Source organism: Littorina saxatilis, linkage group LG17 (genome assembly GCF_037325665.1).
Source record: "Littorina saxatilis isolate snail1 linkage group LG17, US_GU_Lsax_2.0, whole genome shotgun sequence".
Lineage (NCBI taxonomy): Eukaryota > Metazoa > Mollusca > Gastropoda > Littorinimorpha > Littorinidae > Littorina > Littorina saxatilis.
Window position 1 is genome coordinate 1,436,828 of NC_090261.1, and position 23,309 is coordinate 1,460,136.

The following is a 23,309-nucleotide window of genomic DNA, read 5'->3' on the forward strand; positions in this document are numbered from 1 at the left end:
GAATACGCTCAGTACGGTCAGTGGGAAAAAAATACGACGAGAAAAATTCCTAGACTACTTTTCTTCACAAGCCCATCCTGAAGCCGATCCAGTATTTTGGCACATGATTACGTCCCAATATTAGCCGCCGTCGAAAAAAATATAATCGGATCGTGTCAATCAATCAAAACAACCAGGCAAACGAAAGTACGGTATTTGGCGAAATCGGCTCCGAGAATAAACAAGTGAAACAAAGAAGAAAAGTGAAAAAGTTTGAAGAAAAATATCACACACACACAATTTGTAACCAACACACACATGTAGTCCCTCCGGGAATGAGCTTGTAATTTGTTCATAATAGCTTCGTTCATGTCGGGGTACAGAAGAGATGCCAAAGACAATTTATAACTTTTATTTATTATTTTTGTTCATTTGCCGAGATGTGAATACAAGGGGTAACAACCAAGATCTCATCTTGACACTACATCTTGATACTACATCTTGATACAAAGAAAGAAGTTATCCCCCCTGACACACTCAGTTTATCCAACAATTTCAGCAATGATCTTGAACAAGCAGGGAATTCATTTTCTACATGAACATCTACATATGTACGCAGTATCAGCACAAATATTTCAGTCTTTCCCTAAAGCTGTCTACATATCAAAAGGTCGGCAAAACCAAAGTCATTCAGACAACAACAAAATTTAAACAATATGCATATTCCAAGCTGGCAAATAACTTGCCTTGTAATGTGTAAGGCATGTACCAACCAAAGTGAGGAGGAAAAGGATGCATTACTTTGCAGAATACGATTTGTCAAATGTTTTTACATTTCTACAAATCGTGGGTTAACACCATAGGACAGCTCTTTTACCCAAACATTTTGCACAATGTATCTACTAATGGTACATTTGTGACCAATAAGCACATAGACTATCCAATCATTATGTCATACATTTCACACAGAAAACTGAACCGGGTAGGGCGGTACACTCAACACACAATAATGGTACCTCAACACACATGGTACCTCGACAGGGTAACTAGACAAACATTTAGTACAGAAACCTGTACCTCAGATGTACATGTATGTCATTCATTCAGACTATCAGAACGACATCAGCACTGTTTGTGCAAAGACAGCACTAAAATGGACAGATAGCAGTGAAGACATCTTCACAAAATATGCAGGAAAAGGAGTGTCGCCATCTAAAGCTTAACCTGGCCCTGTATTTCTACATAAAAAGACATGTCATTCAAAGTTAAAGTACCTGTGCTCTATATTCATTCCCATACACTGTTGTCCCAAAAATGAGCCTCAAACTGACGGTGTGAAGCAATCAAACGTGACGGTGCACACACAAAAAACAAGGCGCTGTCGCAAATATAATGATGTTGGTGTGTCCACTGCCTCCTGTCCCCACACTACAGGACAGACACCACTTTTCTTCTTCATCTGACTGTTACACTTTGCAGTGCCTGGCTACAATGAGGTAGGTAACAGTAATGATTCTTATTGCACACGTAAGAGAAAATAAAACTCTTCTTTTTCTAAAAGTTATGATTTGCGGACAAACTTGACCCTCTGTGGGTTTCACTGTGCCATCTTCAAACAGCAAGCAATGCCATCTTGAAACTGGCGCACAACCTGAACTACTGGCAATAAGTGTATAGAATGCAGACATGGGGACTTGATCAACTGTGAAACGCTGTCCACTTTCAGCTCTCTCACAACCCTAACTACTGGCAACACGTTAGTAGAACAAGAGGGTAGAATGGGAACTCGATCAACTGTGAAACGCTGTTCACTTTCAACTGTCTCACAACCCTAACTACTGACGCATGGCTTTGTGGTAGGCTTTGTACTGTATGTCTCACAACCCTAACTACTGACGCATGGCTTTGTGCTTTGTACTGTATGTCTCACAACCCTAACTACTGACGCATGGCTTTGTGGTAGGCTTTGTACTGTCTCACAACCCTAACTACTGACGCATGGCTTTGTGGAAGGCTTTGTACTGTATGTCTCACAACCCTAACTACTGACGCAAGGCTTTGTGGAAGGCTTTGTACTGTATGTCTCACAACCCTAACTACCGACGCATGGCTTTGTGGTAGGCTTTGTACTGTCTCACAACCCTAACTACTGACGCATGGCTTTGTGGTAGGCTTTGTACTGTCTCACAACCCTAACTACTGACGCATGGCTTTGTGGTAGGCTTTGTACTGTCTCACAACCCTAACTACTGACGCATGGCTTTGTGGTAGGCTTTGTACTGTCTCACAACCCTAACTACTGACGCATGGCTTTGTGGTAGGCTTTGTACTGTCTCACAACCCTAACTACCGACGCATGGCTTTGTGGTAGGCTTTGTACTGTCTCACAACCCTAACTACTGACGCATGGCTTTGTGGTAGGCTTTGTACTGTCTCACAACCCTAACTACTGACGCATGGCTTTGTGGTAGGCTTTGTACTGTCTCACAACCCTAACTACTGACGCATGGCTTTGTGGTAGGCTTTGTACCGTCTCACAACCCTAACTACTGACGCATGGCTTTGTGGTAGGCTTTGTACCGTCTCACAACCCTAACTACTGACGCATGGCTTTGTGGTAGGCTTTGTACCGTCTCACAACCCTTACTACAGTGAAACCCCCTTTTCAAACCCCCCAAATTTAAAACTCGCTTCCTTTTCCTGTTCATAACTGCTGTAAATTTACCCCCATTTTAAAACTCCCTCCTTTTTAAGACACTGCTTTTCCAAAAATTGTGAAGGGGTTCCACTGCACAGAGCAAGAGGTTAGAATACAGATGATGGGACTTGACCAACTAGGAAATGTCCTGACCAGAGAACTGCAGTGGGTTGGGGGAACATTGTCATTAAAATAACAAGCAAAGGTGCTCTTTCTCCAGCACATGTATGAAATACCCAGACATCTGCCCAGCTGGCAACGACAAGCAACATACACGCATGGAAGCATCTCGAGCAAACATGGTCAATTTCACAAATCTATCAACAAGTTATACCTACGCACACAGCCTAGGTTTCTCTTGTCCAACATGCATCAAGGCAAGCACTCGATGCCCATAAGTTACACACACAAAACATAACATCATTGTCAATAACACAGAAGTGATTATCATCATCATCATCTCCTAGCCCCACGCGCCCCTCTCCCCCTTCCTCCCCCTCTTTGCCCCCCTCCTCCCCCCTGGTAACCACCGCCCCCACCCTGATAACTGCCGTCTTGACCCCCACCCTGGTAACCGCCTCCCTGATAGCCACCACCCCCTTGATGTCCCCCGCCCCCTTGATAGCCGCCACCGCCCCCTTGATAGCCGCCGCCACCACCACCCCGATAGCCGCCTCCTCTTCCCCCTCTCCCGTAGCCGCCTCCGCCTTGGTCCCAGCTGGTGCCGTAGCTCTGAGTATTGGCATTTCCCCAGCCGCCCTGCACGCGACCTCCTCCACGATCTCCACGACCTCTGTCATAACCTCCACGACCCCTGTCTTGACCTCCACGACCCCTGTCGTGACCTCCACCACGAAAATCACCGCCACCACCTCGACCACCTGAAAAAAGGAATGCATGCATTGTACTGCAGGCAGCATCACCACCGACACCCCAACACACTCAATTTCACTGCTTATCAAAACAGCCCTCTTTCTTTTTTTCTGAATAAAACTTTTTATCATGTACTTCCTCTAACCTGAAAGAAGATGAGCAAACATATGACATACTTTCCTTTGTAGTGGTGGGGGGGGGGGGGTGGGAGTGGGGGTGGGGGGTTTGCATACTTGATTCCTTTACACCAAGTTTGTATTGCATGCATAATGCATACTCTTTCTGTCTTAAAAACTCAGTCTATGAGCACAGTGACAGTGACAGTTCAATTGCTCACATTCTTTCCATCTTTCTTTCTGTCCCTCTCTGAGGGCTGGATGGAAAAGAGCACAATTGAATGTTTAAGTCACAACACGCGTGAATACACATGTTTACTTTTATCCTATCTCATCTCTCCTTTCTTCTATCTTATCTTTCCTTCTCTGTCGTGTTCTTGGTAAAGAATAAAGAATAAATTTTGCTAACATTCATAGGAAACAAAGAAAGCAGTGACAATATTTTTCATGCTGCAGTGACTGCCACTTATCATATACGCACAAAAAGAGATTGCAACAAGAAACAGGACAGACAACGGCAGCAGAAAAGAGGAACAGTAGCAATATGTTGTGTGGACAGTACTGACTCTGAGGCCGGTGTCCCTGTGGGGCGTTGTCGCGCTTCATGAAGAACGGCATCTCGGGGGGCGGGGGCTCCAGTTCCCAGGCTCGACCTCCTCGATCAGGCACCTGTACAACACACATCACGGGTGTTACCAACATACACACATCACGGGTGTTACCAACATACACACATCACGGGTGTTACCAACATACACACATCACGGGTGTTACCAACATACACACATCACGGGTGTTACCAACATACACACATCACGGGTGTTACCAACATACACACATCACGGGTGTTACCAACATACACACATCACGGGTGTTACCAACATACACACATCACGGGTGTTACCAACATACACACATCACGGGTGTTACCAACATACACACATCACGGGTGTTACCAACATCGCTTACAGGCACCTGTACAACACACATCACAGGTGTTACCAACATCACTTACAGGCACCTGTACAACACACATCACAGGTGTTACCAACATCGCTTACAGGCACCTGTACAACACACATCACGGGTGTTACCAACATCGCTTACAGGCACCTGTACAACACACATCACAGGTGTTACCAACATCACTTACAGGCACCTGTACAACACACATCACAGGTGTTACCAACATCGCTTACAGGCACCTGTACAACACACATCACGGGTGTTACCAACATCGCTTACAGGCACCTGTACAACACACATCACGGGTGTTACCAACATACACACATCGCTTACAGGCACCTGTACAACACACATCACGGGTGTTACCAACATCGCTTACAGGCACCTGTACAACACACATCACGGGTGTTATCAACATACACACATCACTTACAGGCACCTGTACAACACACATCACGGGTGTTACCAACATACACACATCGCTTACAGGCACCTGTACAACACACATCACGGGTGTTACCAACATCGCTTACAGGCACCTGTACAACACACATCACGGGTGTTACCAACATACACACATCACTTACAGGCACCTGTACAACACACATCACAGGTGTTACCAACATACACACATCGCTTACAGGCACCTGTACAACACACATCACGGGTGTTACCAACATACACACATCGCTTACAGACACCTGTACAACACACATCACAGGTGTTACCAACATACACACATCACTTACAGGCACCTGTACAACACACATCACAGGTGTTACCAACATACACACATCACTTACAGACACCTGTACAACACACATCACAGGTGTTACCAACATACACACATCGCTTACAGACACCTGTACAACACACATCACAGGTGTTACCAACATACACACATCGCTTACAGGCACCTGTACAACACACATCACGGGTGTTACCAACATACACACATCACTTACAGACACCTGTACAACACACATCATGGGTGTTACCAACATACACACATCACTTACAGGCACCTGTACAACACACATCACAGGTGTTACCAACATACACACATCACTTACAGGCACCTGTACAACACACATCACAGGTGTTACCAACATACACACATCGCTTACAGGCACCTGTACAACACACATCACAGGTGTTACCAACATACACACATCACTTACAGGCACCTGTACAACACACATCACGGGTGTTACCAACATACACACATCGCTTACAGACACCTGTACAACACACATCACAGGTGTTACCAACATACACACATCGCATACAGGCACCTGTACAACACACATCACGGGTGTTACCAACATCACTTACAGGCACCTGTACAACACACATCACAGGTGTTACCAACATCGCTTACAGGCACCTGTACAACACACATCACGGGTGTTACCAACATCACTTACAGGCACCTGTACAACACACATCACGGGTGTTACCAACATCGCTTACAGGCACCTGTACAACACACATCACAGGTGTTACCAACATCACTTACAGGCACCTGTACAACACACATCACAGGTGTTACCAACATCGCTTACAGGCACCTGTACAACACACATCACGGGTGTTACCGACATCGCTTACAGGCACCTGTACAACACACATCACGGGTGTTACCAACATCGCTTACAGGCACCTATACAACACACATCACGGGTGTTACCAACATACACACATCGCTTACAGGCACCTGTACAACACACATCACGGGTGTTACCAACATACACACATCGCTTACAGGCACCTGTACAACACACATCACGGGTGTTACCAACATACACACATCGCTTACAGACACCTGTACAACACACATCACAGGTGTTCCCAACATACACACATCACTTACAGGCACCTGTACAACACACATCACAGGTGTTACCAACATACACACATCACTTACAGGCACCTGTACAACACACATCACAGGTGTTACCAACATACACACATCGCTTACAGGCACCTGTACAACACACATCACGGGTGTTACCAACATACACACATCGCTTACAGGCATCTGTACAACACACATCACGGGTGTTACCAACATCACTTACAGGCACCTGTACAACACACATCACAGGTGTTACCAACATCACTTACGGGCACCTGTACAACACACATCACGGGTGTTACCAACATCGCTTACAGGCACCTGTACAACACACATCACAGGTGTTACCAACATCGCTTACAGGCACCTGTACAACACACATCACGGGTGTTACCAACATCGCTTACAGGCACCTGTACAACACACATCACGGGTGTTACCAACATCGCTTACAGGCACCTGTACAACACACATCACGGGTGTTACCAACATCGCTTACAGGCACCTGTACAACACACATCACGGGTGTTACCAACATACACACATCGCTTACAGGCACCTGTACAACACACATCACAGGTGTTACCAACATCGCTTACAGGCACCTGTACAACACACATCACGGGTGTTACCAACATCGCTTACAGGCACCTGTACAACACACATCACGGGTGTTACCAACATCGCTTACAGGCACCTGTACAACACACATCACGGGTGTTACCAACATACACACATCGCTTACAGGCACCTGTACAACACACATCACGGGTGTTACCAACATCACTTACAGGCACCTGTACAACACACATCACGGGTGTTACCAACATACACACATCGCTTACAGGCACCTGTACAACACACATCACGGGTGTTACCAACATCACTTACAGGCACCTGTACAACACACATCACGGGTGTTACCAACATCGCTTACAGGCACCTGTACAACACACATCACGGGTGTTACCAACATCACTTACAGGCATCTGTACAACACACATCACAGGTGTTACCAACATCGTTTACAGGCACCATTCAGACTCACTAAAGTTACTCTCCAGGCTCGCGAGATGAATTTGTGCGATTTGGCTATCCCTGAAGACATCTGACCTTAAAAGAGCTAAAGCTCTGTGTCTGGTATATCCAGAAACTAAATGCCAGCTGTCTGTGCACAGCATGTAGCAGGGACTGATGCCTCTGTTCCATCACCTAGACTGATGCCTCTGTTCCATCACCTAGACTGATGCCTCTGTTCCATCACCTAGACTGATGCCTATGTTCCATCACCTAGACTGATGCCTATGTTCCATCACCTAGACTGATGCCTCTGTTCCATCACCTAGACTGATGCCTCTGTTCCATCACTTAGACTGATGCCTCTGTTCCATCACCTAGACTGATGCCTATGTTCCATCACCTAGACTGATGCCTCTGTTCCATCACTTAGACTGATGCCTCTGTTCCATCACCTAGACTGATGCCTATGTTCCATCACTTAGACTGATGCCTCTGTTCCATCACTTAGACTGATGCCTCTGTTCCATCACCTAGACTGATGCCTCTGTTCCATCACCTAGACTGATGCCTATGTTCCATCACCTAGACTGATGCCTCTGTTCCATCACTTAGACTGATGCCTCTGTTCCATCACCTAGGCTGATGCCTATGTTCTATCACCTAGACTGATGCCTATGTTCCATCACCTAGACTGATGCCTATGTTCCATCACCTAGACTGATGCCTATGTTCCATCACCTAGACTGATGCCTCTGTTCCATCACCTAGACTGATGCCTCTGTTCCATCACTTAGACTGATGCCTCTGTTCCATCACCTAGACTGATGCCTATGTTCCATCACCTAGACTGATGCCTCTGTTCCATCACTTAGACTGATGCCTCTGTTCCATCACCTAGACTGATGCCTATGTTCCATCACTTAGACTGATGCCTCTGTTCCATCACTTAGACTGATGCCTCTGTTCCATCACCTAGACTGATGCCTCTGTTCCATCACCTAGACTGATGCCTATGTGTCACGATCGGGTGACAGAGACCAAGAAAGTGTCACTCAGTGGAGTGCCTGTTCTTGGTCGATTATGATAGAAAGCGCCTGTACGTGATATTGGGCTACAGCAGAGTTTGCTGACAGTGCTCAATCAGCACGGATGTTTTGTAGCGCACGAGTTTCACAGTGGGGGTTTTTGCTGTCACAGGGCTGACGGTTTTTCGCTGACAGCGCGCACGGGATTTTCAGGGATTAAGTTTCTCGTGTCTTTTTTCTGCTTGGGAGGCAGAATTGTGTATAGCTGGACTGGTTTTGTGACAAGGTCAGTCACGTGTTATTGGCTAGGTTGTCTGAGAGAGACACAAGCACGGGGCACTTGACACCCAGCGGCAGAAGGGGAAGGATCTAATACACAGTTTCTAGAGTATGATGGTTTTTCACCGAATATTGTATTCGGCACTCTAGGGGAGCTTCCACTAGTTTTTCCTGTCTCACTGCCAGTACTTTGCTGAGGACAAGTCGTCAACTTTCCTTCGTCGGCGATGGCTTTCGCATAAGGATTCGACAAGGGGTTCTGGAGGTTTTTGGTCACTGTTGACGAACAGAGGCTGTTCCAGGGAGGAGGCGGACTTTGCTTCCATTGAGAGTACAATCATAGGCTTTTGAGGTAATAAATCATTATTTAACGCTGTTGATGAGTCTGTGTTGGGGAATGAAATACTCTCTGTTGTTCTTTCCAGGTTAGCGCATAATTTACTCTCTGTGACGCTAAAATACTAATCTGTATATGGTTTTTGCAGATAGGGAGAGAAGGACGGAAAATGGCTGTTTTGTTGTTGTAAAAAGTCCGTTTTGTGCAGGCCCACGTGCTCGATGAGATATTTAAAGATGACATGTTTTAAGGTGGTGGGTGAGGGGTAGCTGACATGTTTAGTGCACCGATGCTTTCTGTTTGCAGCCTTCGTTCGTTTCTTTCGGTTTCCTGTAACCGCTGCACGGCTGCCTTTGACGGGACACTGCTAGCTGCAGACGTTGGAGCTGGGACCTGAGGAAACTACGCTAACCGGCTAACCAGCGAACCGGCTAACCAGCAAACCGGCTAACCAGCAACCCGGCTAACCAGCATACCGGCTAACCAGCATACAGAAAGAAAGCTAAGTGCACCATGTCTTACGCACCCCGTTGACCACCGTTGTCTTTTCTTATCTGTGATTACCTTGGAGTAGTGACAACGTGGGGTGTGTGACACCTGCATGAACTAGAGCTTTTTGAACAGAACATTCTCATTTTGACTGTATTTACACGGGTTCAGCGTGTTACTATAATTTTCTATATACTACTGGCATTTTGTCAGTGACCACGGGTTTTTTACGTGTTGAGAACGTAAAAGGAACATATTTTGAGTGAAGGCTCGAGGGAGGTGGCGAGTTTATACATAAACAGGCGTCTGAAACTTATACTTTTGTTGACTCTATTTAATTGTATGACTGCGAGAGTGGATCGTGGTGTGGTTAGTTAATTAGTAGTAATTAACCGGTTCATAATCACCTTAAGTGATATATTGAAACGTGACACATGGGGGCCAAGCCGGGATCTACTCAGTTAATTTCCAACTGATAAAGACCCACCAATTAAGGATAACTAAGAGCAGATAATCTCGTCAGTGCTCGACTTATTTTCTGCTTGGTGCTACCCTTTTTTGTGTAGTTTTGATCATATACCACACCTTAAGCGATTCACATCTTGCAGGAAATGTAAATTGTAATTTGTGAGTTATTGTATGCGCTAACTGTGATTACCTCCCTTTCCTTTGTTTGTGAATCTTTGTTGTTGTACGTTCAGAGTTTTCCGTTGCAGAGAGCCGAGCGGGGTTAGCGGATTTGTTATTCGTTTTACTCAGTTTTCTCTACATTGTTGTTTCGTATTCTGTAACAGGTTACATTTCTACCGTCTTGTTTTACTTGGATTTTTCTCCATATTTTGACTTTGTTGGAATTTTGGGGGGGAAGGGTCCGAGGACTTCTGTCCTAACCAAGGCTGTGGGAGACACTCTGTTTCACCGCAAAAAGCAGCCGATAAAGTAGGCCACGGCTGTGGGAAACACTTTGTTTCACCGCAAAAAGCAGCCATAAAGTAGGCTACGCGATTTGTTCTACACCGTTTGGATTTTTCTTCTGCATTTTCCGGTTGCTGGATTTTTGTATCCATCGCTTTCATCACCGCGTGTTCTAGCTATAGCTGCGTTAGACTTACTTTGGTAATAAAGCTTTGCTAAAACTAACCATGGCTACAGGGGGATCTCCTACGAGGAGAATAACTTTTGAGACTCCTGGTAGCGAGGAACAGACAGAGCGAGACGCACGCGTTAGAGCGCGTAGTTTGCTTAAGCGCAAGGAGTTAGAACGTAAGGAAGACATAGAGCGACAGACGAGAAAAGAAGAGCTTGACAGACAAGAACGACAGGCCGAACGTGAGAGACAGGAACGACAAGACGAACGTGACAGACAAGAACGGAAAGAGAAAGATGAACGAGACAGACAAGAAAGGGAACGACAGGCCGAACGACAGGCCGAACGTGACCGACAGGACAAGAAAGAGAAAGACGAACTTGACAGACAAGAAAGAGAACGACAGGCCGAACGTGACCGTCAGGATAAGAAAGACGAGCTTGAGAGACAGGAACGACAGGCCGAACGACAGGCCGAACGTGACAGACAGGAACGGAAAGAGAAAGAGCAGGCGGATCGCGATCTCCAGCTAGAACTGGCTAGGCTACAGGCCGAGAAAGGTACGCTTACTCAGGCTAGCGCGCCGACGTTTGTTGCCGACCGTACGAGACTGCCGACGTTCGACGATGACAAGGACGAGCTCGACGACTTTTTACGCCGGTTTGAGCGCATTGCATCTGACCAGAAGTGGGAAGAGGCCACGTGGGCTAGCCGCCTTAGCACCTGCCTGAAAGGACGTGCTTTGCAGCTCTACAACGCTTTGGATGACGACGAGGCGAGAGACTATCAGGCACTAAAGAAGGCGTTACTCCAGCGCTTCAACCTGACTGCGGAAGCCTACAGACGACGTCTGCGTAACAGCAAGAGACTGAGCGGCGAGCTGAGCCATCAGTTTGTGGCACGCCTTAATCTCTACCTGCGGCGCTGGGTGGAGATGGCCGAGAAGAACTGGACCGTCGACGACCTTGCCGACCTCATAGTCATGGAACAACTGATGTCCAGCCTGCGACCTGAGGTGGTGACCTTCGTGCAGGAGCACCAGCCTAAGACTACTCAGGAGGCAGCCGACTGGATCAGAGTACACGAGGACGCCCAGGCGATCTCCGGCAAATCTTCAGGCTCACGGCCGGGAAAATCGGGAAATTCAGGTTCTTCAGGACCCAAGGACGGGAAGGACGATCAGGGACACAAGGGATCAAGTTCCAGATCTGACATCCAGTGTTACTACTGCAACAAGCGGGGCCACGTGAAGAAGGACTGCCACAGGAGACAGGCTGACCAGAAGGGCGTACACTTTGTTGGCAGTGAGGAGCTAAGGGACGTCACGAGCTCATGCACAATTCCACAACTCTGCGTTCCGTGCTCCAGGAAACATTTCCAGCCCCACTGCAACGTCTACGTTAACGGAGTGAAGGGCGAAGGTCTGCGGGACACAGGGGCGGACATGATAGTGGTTCGGGCGAGTCTAGTTCCAGCTATGGCCTACACAGGAGACAGCATCAGAGTGAGAATGGCCGAGGCATCTCACGCTTACGACTTGAACACGGCAGTGATCAAGGTCGTAACACCGTTGTTCACGGGGACCATTGTGGCCGTCGTCATGGACGATCCTCCATGCGACCTGCTCATCGGAAACCGGGTTCAGTTTGTGGACGGCGTCACCAGGGAGGTTCCCGTTTATCGGTCTCCCGACGTCATTTCAGTGCTCACGCGGGCACAGGCGGAGCGAGAGGACAAACCTCTCAAACCCCTACCTGCTGCACGAGCTGCCCTGGGGAACGTGACCCCCGCGCTTCTCGCGAAGGCTCAGGCATCTGATCCGACATTAGCGACTCCTCGGGAGCACGCGAAGTCGGGGAAGGTGAAGCTGAGCGGGAAGCATGGGAGGTCAAAGTTCCTCAGGGACAAGAAGTTGCTCTACCGTGAGTTCAGCAACAAGGAAGGTGCATTCAAACAGGTTGTCGTGCCTCGCGAGTTTCGCGAGGGTGTCATGGCAACGGCACACGACTCGATTCTGGGAGGTCATCTTGGCACCAAGAAGACCACGGATCGTGTCTGGCGCCACTTTTACTGGCCAGGCATCTGCACGGATGTCCGACGTTTCTGCGCGTCCTGCGATAAGTGCCAGAAGGTGGTTGCCAAAGGAAGGGTGAGGAAGGTCCCCTTAGAGAAGATGCCGCTCATCGACGAACCCTTTCGTCGGGTGGCAGTGGACATCATCGGGCCCATCTTGCCTGCGTCTGAGGACGGAAACAGATACATTTTGACCATGGTGGACTACGCTACTCGATACCCAGAGGCGATCCCTCTGAAATCGATTGAAGCCACGCGAGTAGCTGAGGCTCTGGTTACTATGTGGTCCCGGCTGGGAATTCCATCAGAGGTACTCACCGACAGAGGCACGCAGTTCACGGGAGGAGTGATGGCGGAGGCAGCACGACTGCTATCACTGGAGCAGCACTTCACCACTCCTTACCATGCTCAGTGCAACGGACTGGTGGAGAGGTTCAATGGCACCTTGAAGACCATGCTGAGGAAACTAGCTCAGGAGAAACCACGCACGTGGGACAGGTACATCCCAGCATTGCTTTTTGCATACCGCGAGGTTCCTCAGGAGAGCTTGGGCTTTTCCCCATTCGAGCTGTTGTACGGCAGACAGGTACGCGGTCCCATGGCTATCCTGCGTCAGGCTTGGACAGACGAAGAAGCTGACGAGGAGGTGCAGACGACAGCGACCTACATCGTAGAACTCAGGAACAGGATTGAAGAGACCTGCAAACTGGCTCAAGAGAACCTGGGAAGAGCAGCACAGCGTTACGCGCGAGGATTCGACCGCAAGGCACGGCCGCGCAGCTTCAAGATTGGAGAACGGGTGTTGCTACTTCTACCTGTCAAACACAACAAGCTACAACTGCAGTGGCAAGGACCTTTTGAGGTGACAGCGAAGGTGGGCCAGAACGACTACCGGCTCGTCATGAACGGGAAAGCACGCCTGTACCATGCCAACCTGCTGCGCGCCTACATAGAGAGGACAGCCTACGGGGAGAAGAACAAAGACCAGAAGAACAAAGACAAGAAGACAGAGAAGGTTGCAGTCATCAGGGGTGAAACGAGGGGTTGCTCGTTCTTGAGGACGACCTTTCTGTCTGGAAACAGACCATCAACCTCTGCAATATCTTCAGGTTGCAAGGTTGGCAAACGCCAGACTTATGCGCTGGGCGTTGATTCTCCAACCGTACCAATTCACGGTACGCGTCATTCCGGGCGCCAACAATGTTGGAGCTGACTTTCTCTCTCGGGCTGGAGAGGAGAACATGACTGTGAGCGAAACCGAGGTTTCGTCTTGAAGAGGGGAGGTGTGTCACGATCGGGTGACAGAGACCAAGAAAGTGTCACTCAGTGGAGTGCCTGTTCTTGGTCGATTATGATAGAAAGCGCCTGTACGTGATATTGGGCTACAGCAGAGTTTGCTGACAGTGCTCAATCAGCACGGATGTTTTGTAGCGCACGAGTTTCACAGTGGGGTTTTTTGCTGTCACAGGGCTGACGGTTTTTCGCTGACAGCGCGCACGGGATTTTCAGGGATTAAGTTTCTCGTGTCTTTTTTCTGCTTGGGAGGCAGAATTGTGTATAGCTGGACTGGTTTTGTGACAAGGTCAGTCACGTGTTATTGGCTAGGTTGTCTGAGAGAGACACAAGCACGGGGCACTTGACACCCAGCGGCAGAAGGGGAAGGATCTAATACACAGTTTCTAGAGTATGATGGTTTTTCACCGAATATTGTATTCGGCACTCTAGGGGAGCTTCCACTAGTTTTTCCTGTCTCACTGCCAGTACTTTGCTGAGGACAAGTCGTCAACTTTCCTTCGTCGGCGATGGCTTTCGCATAAGGATTCGACAAGGGGTTCTGGAGGTTTTTGGTCACTGTTGACGAACAGAGGCTGTTCCAGGGAGGAGGCGGACTTTGCTTCCATTGAGAGTACAATCATAGGCTTTTGAGGTAATAAATCATTATTTAACGCTGTTGATGAGTCTGTGTTGGGGAATGAAATACTCTCTGTTGTTCTTTCCAGGTTAGCGCATAATTTACTCTCTGTGACGCTAAAATACTAATCTGTATATGGTTTTTGCAGATAGGGAGAGAAGGACGGAAAATGGCTGTTTTGTTGTTGTAAAAAGTCCGTTTTGTGCAGGCCCACGTGCTCGATGAGATATTTAAAGATGACATGTTTTAAGGTGGTGGGTGAGGGGTAGCTGACATGTTTAGTGCACCGATGCTTTCTGTTTGCAGCCTTCGTTCGTTTCTTTCGGTTTCCTGTAACCGCTGCACGGCTGCCTTTGACGGGACACTGCTAGCTGCAGACGTTGGAGCTGGGACCTGAGGAAACTACGCTAACCGGCTAACCAGCAGACCGGCTAACCAGCGAACCGGCTAACCAGCAAACCGGCTAACCAGCAACCCGGCTAACCAGCATACCGGCTAACCAGCATACAGAAAGAAAGCTAAGTGCACCATGTCTTACGCACCCCGTTGACCACCGTTGTCTTTTCTTATCTGTGATTACCTTGGAGTAGTGACAACGTGGGGTGTGTGACACCTGCATGAACTAGAGCTTTTTGAACAGAACATTCTCATTTTGACTGTATTTACACGGGTTCAGCGTGTTACTATAATTTTCTATATACTACTGGCATTTTGTCAGTGACCACGGGTTTTTTACGTGTTGAGAACGTAAAAGGAACATATTTTGAGTGAAGGCTCGAGGGAGGTGGCGAGTTTATACATAAACAGGCGTCTGAAACTTATACTTTTGTTGACTCTATTTAATTGTATGACTGCGAGAGTGGATCGTGGTGTGGTTAGTTAATTAGTAGTAATTAACCGGTTCATAATCACCTTAAGTGATATATTGAAACGTGACACTATGTTCCATCACCTAGACTGATGCCTCTGTTCCATCACTTAGACTGATGCCTCTGTTCCATCACCTAGGCTGATGCCTATGTTCCATCACCTAGACTGATGCCTCTGTTCCATCACTTAGACTGATGCCTCTGTTCCATCACCTAGACTGATGCCTATGTTCCATCACCTAGACTGATGCCTCTGTTCCATCACTTAGACTGATGCCTCTGTTCCATCACCTAGACTGATGCCTCTGTTCCATCACCTAGACTGATGCCTCTGTTCCATCACTTAGACTGATGCCTCTGTTCCATCACCTAGACTGATGCCTATGTTCCATCACTTAGAAATCTACTAAGCACCAACATACACATTACAGACATGGGATTCTTCCGTAAATTTACGGAATTCCGTAAATTTTTAGGCTCCAGGGATCATTCTTGAGATTCGTGCAAATCCGCTGAGAAAATTTTGGGGTATATGTAGGTATAGACCCAAGTTTTTCGGCCGGTCCGCTGATCGCGACGCTCCATTCCATACTATTCTTGAACGGTTGGTTCCTAAAACGGTCAGACTGTTGCTGGTCGATCCGTATGGGAACGCGCTCTTTGTCTCCTACAGTCACCGTTTCAACGTAGCTATCGGGGATTCAGTATAAGCATACCGTATGAGAATGATTCGGCGCCATTTTTACATCGCTTCGAGCCACCTGCCAAAATGATGAGGAAGCTAAAGCGAGACGAAACCGTTCTAGCCCGGGAAATTGACCAGCAGAAGTACAAGAAAAATCTCTGGAGATTCGACTGGCTCGCTGAAGTTGTATCATTGAGCTGGAAATACGAGAAAGGCCAGAAGACACAAGACGTGAAACTGAAAGTTGGCGATGCTTTTGCTAAAATCAACTTGCCGGGAAAAGTTCAGTGCACTTTGTGCAACGATGTTAATGTTATCAACTACGGCTCCAATGGAAAGATTGCCCTCAAAAGCCACTTGAAAAGCAACAAGCACCTGACTATCCTGAAAACCCAGTCGGGTAATCAGTCACTGGGGTCGTTTGGCACCGACAAGGTAAGAACATTGAAACCACACCGTCACACGCCACCACCCCCTCCCCCCACACCCCCCGCCTCTCTCTCTCTCTCTCTCTCTCTCTCTCTCTCTCTCTCTTTCTCCTCCTTATTTTGAGTCTTAGCGTAAAATTAATTTGAGAAACATGGGAAGGAAGAGAAAGGGGGGGGGGGGGGGGGCTATGATTAAGCTGAAATATGCATTTCAGGGCCATTTTTGTGTGTCTAAAACACTAAAAACCTTCAGCTTCTGGGGGCTTTGCCCCCAGACCCCGACCAGGGGCATCGCCCCTGGACCCTACTGGGGGCCTTCTGCGGCCCCCAGTCCCCCACCTTCTTTTTCCTTAATTATCACTTTTTCTGAATCCCATGTCTGACATTAGCAATAATCTTTATATTGAATATGACCCTGTCTGCACTACGTATTGCTCGCTGCAAGATGCAGTCATGAGTCAAACTGATGTCAACATTTTTGTGTCTGCAATGGCTCTACAACTCTCTACACCAAGCTTCATAAAGAAACAACAAAACATATACGCAATCAAAAAACAAGAATGTTTTGATATTCTTTCATTTTTGTTTTTTTATCTTTTTATTCTGAATGTTGGAACGTTAGCAGTCTCTCTGTTTTGTGATTTCCACATCTACACATTTTGTTTCTGGTCAAGTGTCTGATGAGGACTTTTTGGTCAAGTGTCTGATGAGGACTTTCTGGTCAAGTGTCTGATGAGGACTTTCTGGTCAAGTGTCTGATGAGGACTTTCTGGTCAAGTGTCTGATGAGGACTTTCTGGTCAAGTGTCTGATGAGGACTTTTTGGTTAAGTGTCTGATGAGGACTTTCTGGTCAAGTGTCTGATGAGGACTTTTTGGTCAAGTGTCTGATGAGGACTTTCTGGTCAAGTGTCTGATGAGGACTTTCTGGTCAAGTGTCTGATGAGGACTTTTTGGTCAAGTGTCTGATGAGGACTTTTTGGTCAAGTGTCTGATGAGGACTTTTTGGTCAAGTGTCTGATGAGGACTTTTTGGTCAAGTGTCTGATGAGGACTTTTTGGTCAAGTGTCTGATGAGGACTTTTTGGTCACGTGTCTGATGAGGACTTTCTGGTCAAGTGTCTGATGAGGACTTTTTGGTCAAGTGTCTGATGAGGACTTTTTGGTCAAGTGTCTGATGAGGACTTTTTGGTCAAGTGTCTGATGAGGACTTTTTGGTCAAGTGTCTGATGAGGACTTTCTGGTCAAGTGTCTGATGAGGACTTTCTGGTCAAGTGTCTGATGAGGACTTTTTGGTCAAGTGTCTGATGAGGACTTTCTGGTCAAGTGTCTGATGAGGACTTTTTGGTCAAGTGTATGATGAGGACTTTCTGGTCAAGTGTCTCATGAGGACTTTTTGGTCAAGTGTCTGATGAGGACTTTCTGGTCAAGTGTCTGATGAGGACTTTCTGGTCAAGTGTCTGAACTTGGGTGTGCTATTCAACATAATGACTGCTTAAAAAACACACACAAATAAAGTAATGACATTTGTGGTGTGGCCTAGAAGAGCAAGGTGAGGTAGAGAGATGTGACAGTGTGAGGGGAAGCAACTCACCCGCCCGATGAGGATCTTGTTGATGGTACACTCCTTCCTGCTGTCCCCGGAGCTGGTCTTCTGGATGCGCGTCAAGTCTGCACACACACCACACTCCCCATTAACATCACACTTGGGCAGGGCTGGGCTGGGCTGGGAATGGGGGAAGGATAAGTAGTTTTGAAGGTTTTACATAGATACAGTGGAATTCCTATTGTCTTCTTCTTCTTCTTCTGCGTTCGTGGGCTGAAACTCCCACGTACACTCGTGTTTTTTGCACGAGTGGAATTTTACGTGTATGACCGTTTTTTACCCCGCCATTTAGGCAGCCATACGCCGCTTTCGGAGGAAGCATGCTGGGTATTTTCGTGTTTCCATAACCCACCAAACTCTGACATGGATTACAGGATCTTTTTTGTGCGCACTTGGTCTTGTGCTTGCGTGTACACACGGGGGTGTTCAGACACCGAGGAGAGTCTGCACACAAAGTTGACTCTGAGAAATAAATCTCTCGCCGAACGTGGGGACGAACTCACGCTGACAGCGGCCAACTGGATACAAATCCAGCGCGCTACCGACTGAGCTACATTCCCGCCCGAATTCCTATTGTAAGACCTGAACAAATCTGGGACAATCATGTCTTGAAACAGCGTCTTAAAATTTACTTTATATCATTGAACCTTATGAACAGAAAATCTGAGAAAGCTGGGAGTGAGGGGGGGGGGGGGGGGGGGGGGGAATTAGATGGTCTTAAGGGACTTCGTTATAGTGGAGTTTGGGTGGTTTTTTTTTCTCCGGCACCAGTAAATTTCCCATTTATTGTGTGTACATCAGGCATGGGAATTGTCCGCCGAAAGGCAAATTTCTGCCGAAATATGTTTTTGGTCCGCCGAAAAAGCAAAAGTGTCCGCCGAAAAAATAAGTGGGGGAGGCAAAAAAGGTTCTAAAAACTGAATTCAATGGCAACTTGGAGCTCAGATGACACCAAATTGCACCATTTGGGTTCTTTGGAGAGAAAAAAAAATTCTGGGGGAGCATGCCCCCGGACCCCCCTAGTAAGGCTAGGCGCTTTGCGCCGTCGACTTTGCTATTCCTGACTAATTTTCAGCCTTTTTTACTTTTTTCAATTCCCATGCCTGCTACATGTACATGTATTCTATCATTTTGTTCTTGTGTATTTGCTGGACTGATATTCTCAACAATGGTGAGAGGGTTTCAATCTTTAATGTCATATTGAACTGGTTTGTGTTATGTTGTTTTTTCTTTCAATAGTGAACATTTTAAACGTTACTGTGTTTTCCTGCTGTTGTAATTGTCTGGTTGCGTGTTCTAATCCCGAAAGTCTGTGAGAGTGTATGACTGGGTGTGTAGACATGTGTGTTTGAGTGTGAGATTGTAGAAACCACATGCGTGAAAGGGTCATCATCAGGCAAAGCCAACAAAACACAGAAATCTCCGTCACATGAATTATGAATATACAATTTAATAAACAGAGGGATTTCACTGGTTTTGATTGCATACATTTGTAACAATCAACTCCTCATTCAGGTGTTAGGTGGGTATACAAGGCCTTATAAATACACTTGCTATGACTAACAAGAAACCCAAAACAGCACTTTAAACTTTGAATTCTGAGTCAAGAAAAAAATTAGGGTAAAATGAGTGAAGTTTCTCACCGTCCCTAGCAGCCAGGATCTCTGCCACACCAATCTTGGACTTTGCTGTCAGCGTCTCGCGGACTGGTTGGTACACCTTGGCAATCTTATTCTGGTTGCCCTGCACCAACACAACACACAGTGTCACTGACATCAACACAACACACAGTGTCACTGACATCAACACAACACACAGTGTCACTGACATACAACACAAAACACAGTGTCACTAACATAGAACACAACACACAGTGTCACTAACATACAACACAACACACAGTGTCACCAACATACAACACAACACACAGTGTCACTAACATACAACACAACACACAGTGTCACCAACATCAACACCTGTCAGCAAGGCTTGTCAACAACTGTTCAACTTCAACAGACATTGTTTCAAACTGGCTTCAGTCTTATGCTATAACTGGCTTCAGTCTTATGCTATAACTGCTCAACGTGGTTCAGCTCAAATGTCACAATAGGACATGTTATTTCTGACACGCTTCTACACAAAATATTAAATCAGCACCAACAGTTATACGATTCAGTTAGTCATTCTGGTACTCCTGGGATGAGACTAAAATAACTTCAATATGCAATACAGTATTGATACATATTTCAGTTTGCACAAAGGCAGCTCATAGTCACAATTATGTAGCAGAGCCTGAACACACAAAAGCTTCTCAAGTCCATCCCATTTCATCATATAGTGAAGGTTAGAGGCAGATAACGCTGCTGGTAGCTCCACTACACTTAAAATACCTCAAAATACCAAAAGGCTTGCCTCGGGAGAGAAAAAAACACTGGGAAACAAGTCGCGTAAGGCGAAATTACTACATTTAGTCAAGCTGTGGAACTCACAGAATGAAAATGAACTTAGTCCGCCGCTAGTGCAAAAGGCAGTGAAAGTGACGAGCCTGTTTGGCGCGGTAATTGTGCTGTGCTTCATAGCACGCTTTACTGCACCTCTCTTCGTTTTAACTTTCTGAGCGTGTTTTTAATCCAAACATATTATATCTATATGTTTTTGGAATCAGGAACCGACAAGGAATAAGATGAAAGTGTTTTTAAATTGATTTCAAAAATTTAATTTTGATCATAATTTTTATATTTTTAATTTTCAGAGCTTGTTTTTAATCCAAATACAACATATTTATATGTTTTTGGAATCAGGAAATGATGAAGAATAAGATGAACGTAAATTTGGATCTTTTAAAAAAATAATTTTTTTTTATACAATTTTCAGATTTTTAATGACCAAAGTCATTAATGAAAAATTTCTAAAGTAAATTTTGATTTAATTAATATACTTACCCGAATCACATTAGCATTGAGTCACATGAGATGCTTAGCACTGAAAAACGCTTACCTATCTAAGGGAAGCAACCCCATCACCAAAACGAAAGCCAAAGTAGCTTAGGTAATGAGCAGTCACACTGGGAGTTACCTCCCATATTGGTGTGCACACGTCACTTCCCATAACTCCACGTGTCTACCTACCCTCATACGGCTTTTACACAAACATCAAAACCATACGCGGGGCAGGCGGGAGGGAATCCAATATGTGATTCGGGTAAGTATATTAATTAAATCAAAATTTACTTTAGAAATTTTTCATTAAATTTCATATTCTTACTCCGAATCACATTAGCAGATAATCATCAAGAAGGCGGTGGGAAAGAAAAATCTAACTCACTCTAAAAACCTTGCCAGGAAGTAGCCCCCTGCCAACAAGGCAGGGAGGGCTCGGTGGAAAGAAAATTCTAACTCACACTAATCCTTAGCCAGGAACTGGCACGCTGCCAACAAATCAGGAAGGGATCGGAGAAACAAACCTGATTGACAGCCAAGGAGTCTCTAATCAAAACTAGCCAAAGGAAAACCTCAGAGGGCTAGTAAGCTGTGCCCAAACCTTCGATCAATCCCACGGACAAAAAAGGGAAAAGGCACACAGAGAGACCAAAGCTCTGGATTAAATGAACCCGAGCTAAGTAGAGGGGGAAAGACAATCTGCCACCCCCCCCCCCCTTTTCTTCTTCTAGGAAGGAAAGTTCAACCCAACAAGAAGCGTGGACAAAGAGAGGCAGCTCAAAAAGAAGGGCGACCAATCACCACGTAACGGAAAGAGAGAGACGTCCGAGTACCAGGTACCCGAGTCTAACTCGATGACGAAAACTCACAAAGAGCGTCAGCGTACATAAGTTCCAAGAACAAAAGAGTACGCAATTCAGTCTGCTTGTAGGAAAATCGAAAGAGAATCCAAACCCCAGACTGAAAGCGAGACTGATAAGCATCAAAAAACCGTGGCGCCAAGCAGTCGAGGAAATTCCCGAGAAAAAATTCTCCGGAAAAGCTGGAAGATACGTTCGTAGCCAAATCGAGAGAAAGCTGAAACTTGGACGAACCAACCAGAAAATGTCTGTCCGTCTTTGAGAGACGGAAGGCCAGACAAAAGGCAAAACCCTTTAGCCATTGTTGCCTGTGGTAGAAAGGTGACCGTAAAAGGAAACCCAACCCAACGGCAGTCGCTCTAACTCTCCTCATTTTAGAATGAGGATGAAGAAAGCGTCGGGTCCACAGACATAGGCACCCGAAAAAGCGAAGTCAAGCAGCTAAACGCTGCCGAACAACGCACAGACTAAGGCTAAGAGCCACAGAGCCCGTAACCCAGACGCCATTCCAAAATACCCGCTGAACACCGGCAAAGGAATGACTCAAAGGTTTCGGAACATTAGTTAGCCCTCTGCCGAGAGGAGAGGACTAATCAAAACACTGAGAGAGAAGGTCAGCCACAAAGGATGATCCTTCGAACTGATATTGCCGAAGACAATGCCCCCTCAGAAAATCTGTATGTCACCTCCGAGGACAACTTAAGTGAAACTTAAGTTTGGACGAAACATCAGAACCAGTCCTTGCTCGAGAAAGGCAGAGCCTGACCCAGCGAAAGACCAACACCGGCCGCATAAGTCAGTCATTGTTCCTAAAGCGCCGACGTAACCATGACGTCAGTAAGAGAACAACTCTCCGGCTAACCGGAAATGTGACCGGAACAGCAAAATGTGGCTGAAACGACTGTCACCCTGACCGCCAGAAGCCAGCATACCCGAAGGTCAGCCCGAAACCCACCGGAAGAGATCCCAGAAGATGCTCAAGCCGGTGGACCTAACTCGCTGTGTGAACATCGCTAAAGAGCGAAATCAAATCCCGTCGACACCCAAACGCGTGAGCGAGGTGAAGAGAGGATAAAAGCACCTGATCTTCGTTCACCCTAGGAAAGGTTGAACAAAGAATGAAGACGACATCATCGTATTGATCTACACCAAGTGTAAACAAATCAATATAATCCGTCCTGGACCGAAAAATATGATGAAGGTCTCCTAAAGA

The 23,309-nt window shown here is 46.6% G+C and overlaps 1 protein-coding gene across 1 annotated transcript in view; it reads right to left on the reverse strand.

Annotated features, from left to right (window-relative positions):
- Window positions 1–298: 298 nt before the first annotated feature.
- The window catches only part of LOC138952668 (protein FAM98A-like), a 46,875-nt gene continuing 23,864 nt past the window's right edge, over window positions 299–23,309 (reverse strand). Inside the window, exons 8-11 of the mRNA XM_070324366.1 lie at window positions 19,941–20,040; window positions 18,286–18,362; window positions 4,233–4,335; window positions 299–3,558 (exon numbers count right to left, since the gene is read on the reverse strand). Of these exons, the coding sequence (XP_070180467.1) occupies window positions 3,134–3,558; window positions 4,233–4,335; window positions 18,286–18,362; window positions 19,941–20,040 (705 nt within the window). The 3' untranslated portion in view covers window positions 299–3,133. The remainder of the gene's footprint in view (window positions 3,559–4,232; window positions 4,336–18,285; window positions 18,363–19,940; window positions 20,041–23,309) is intronic.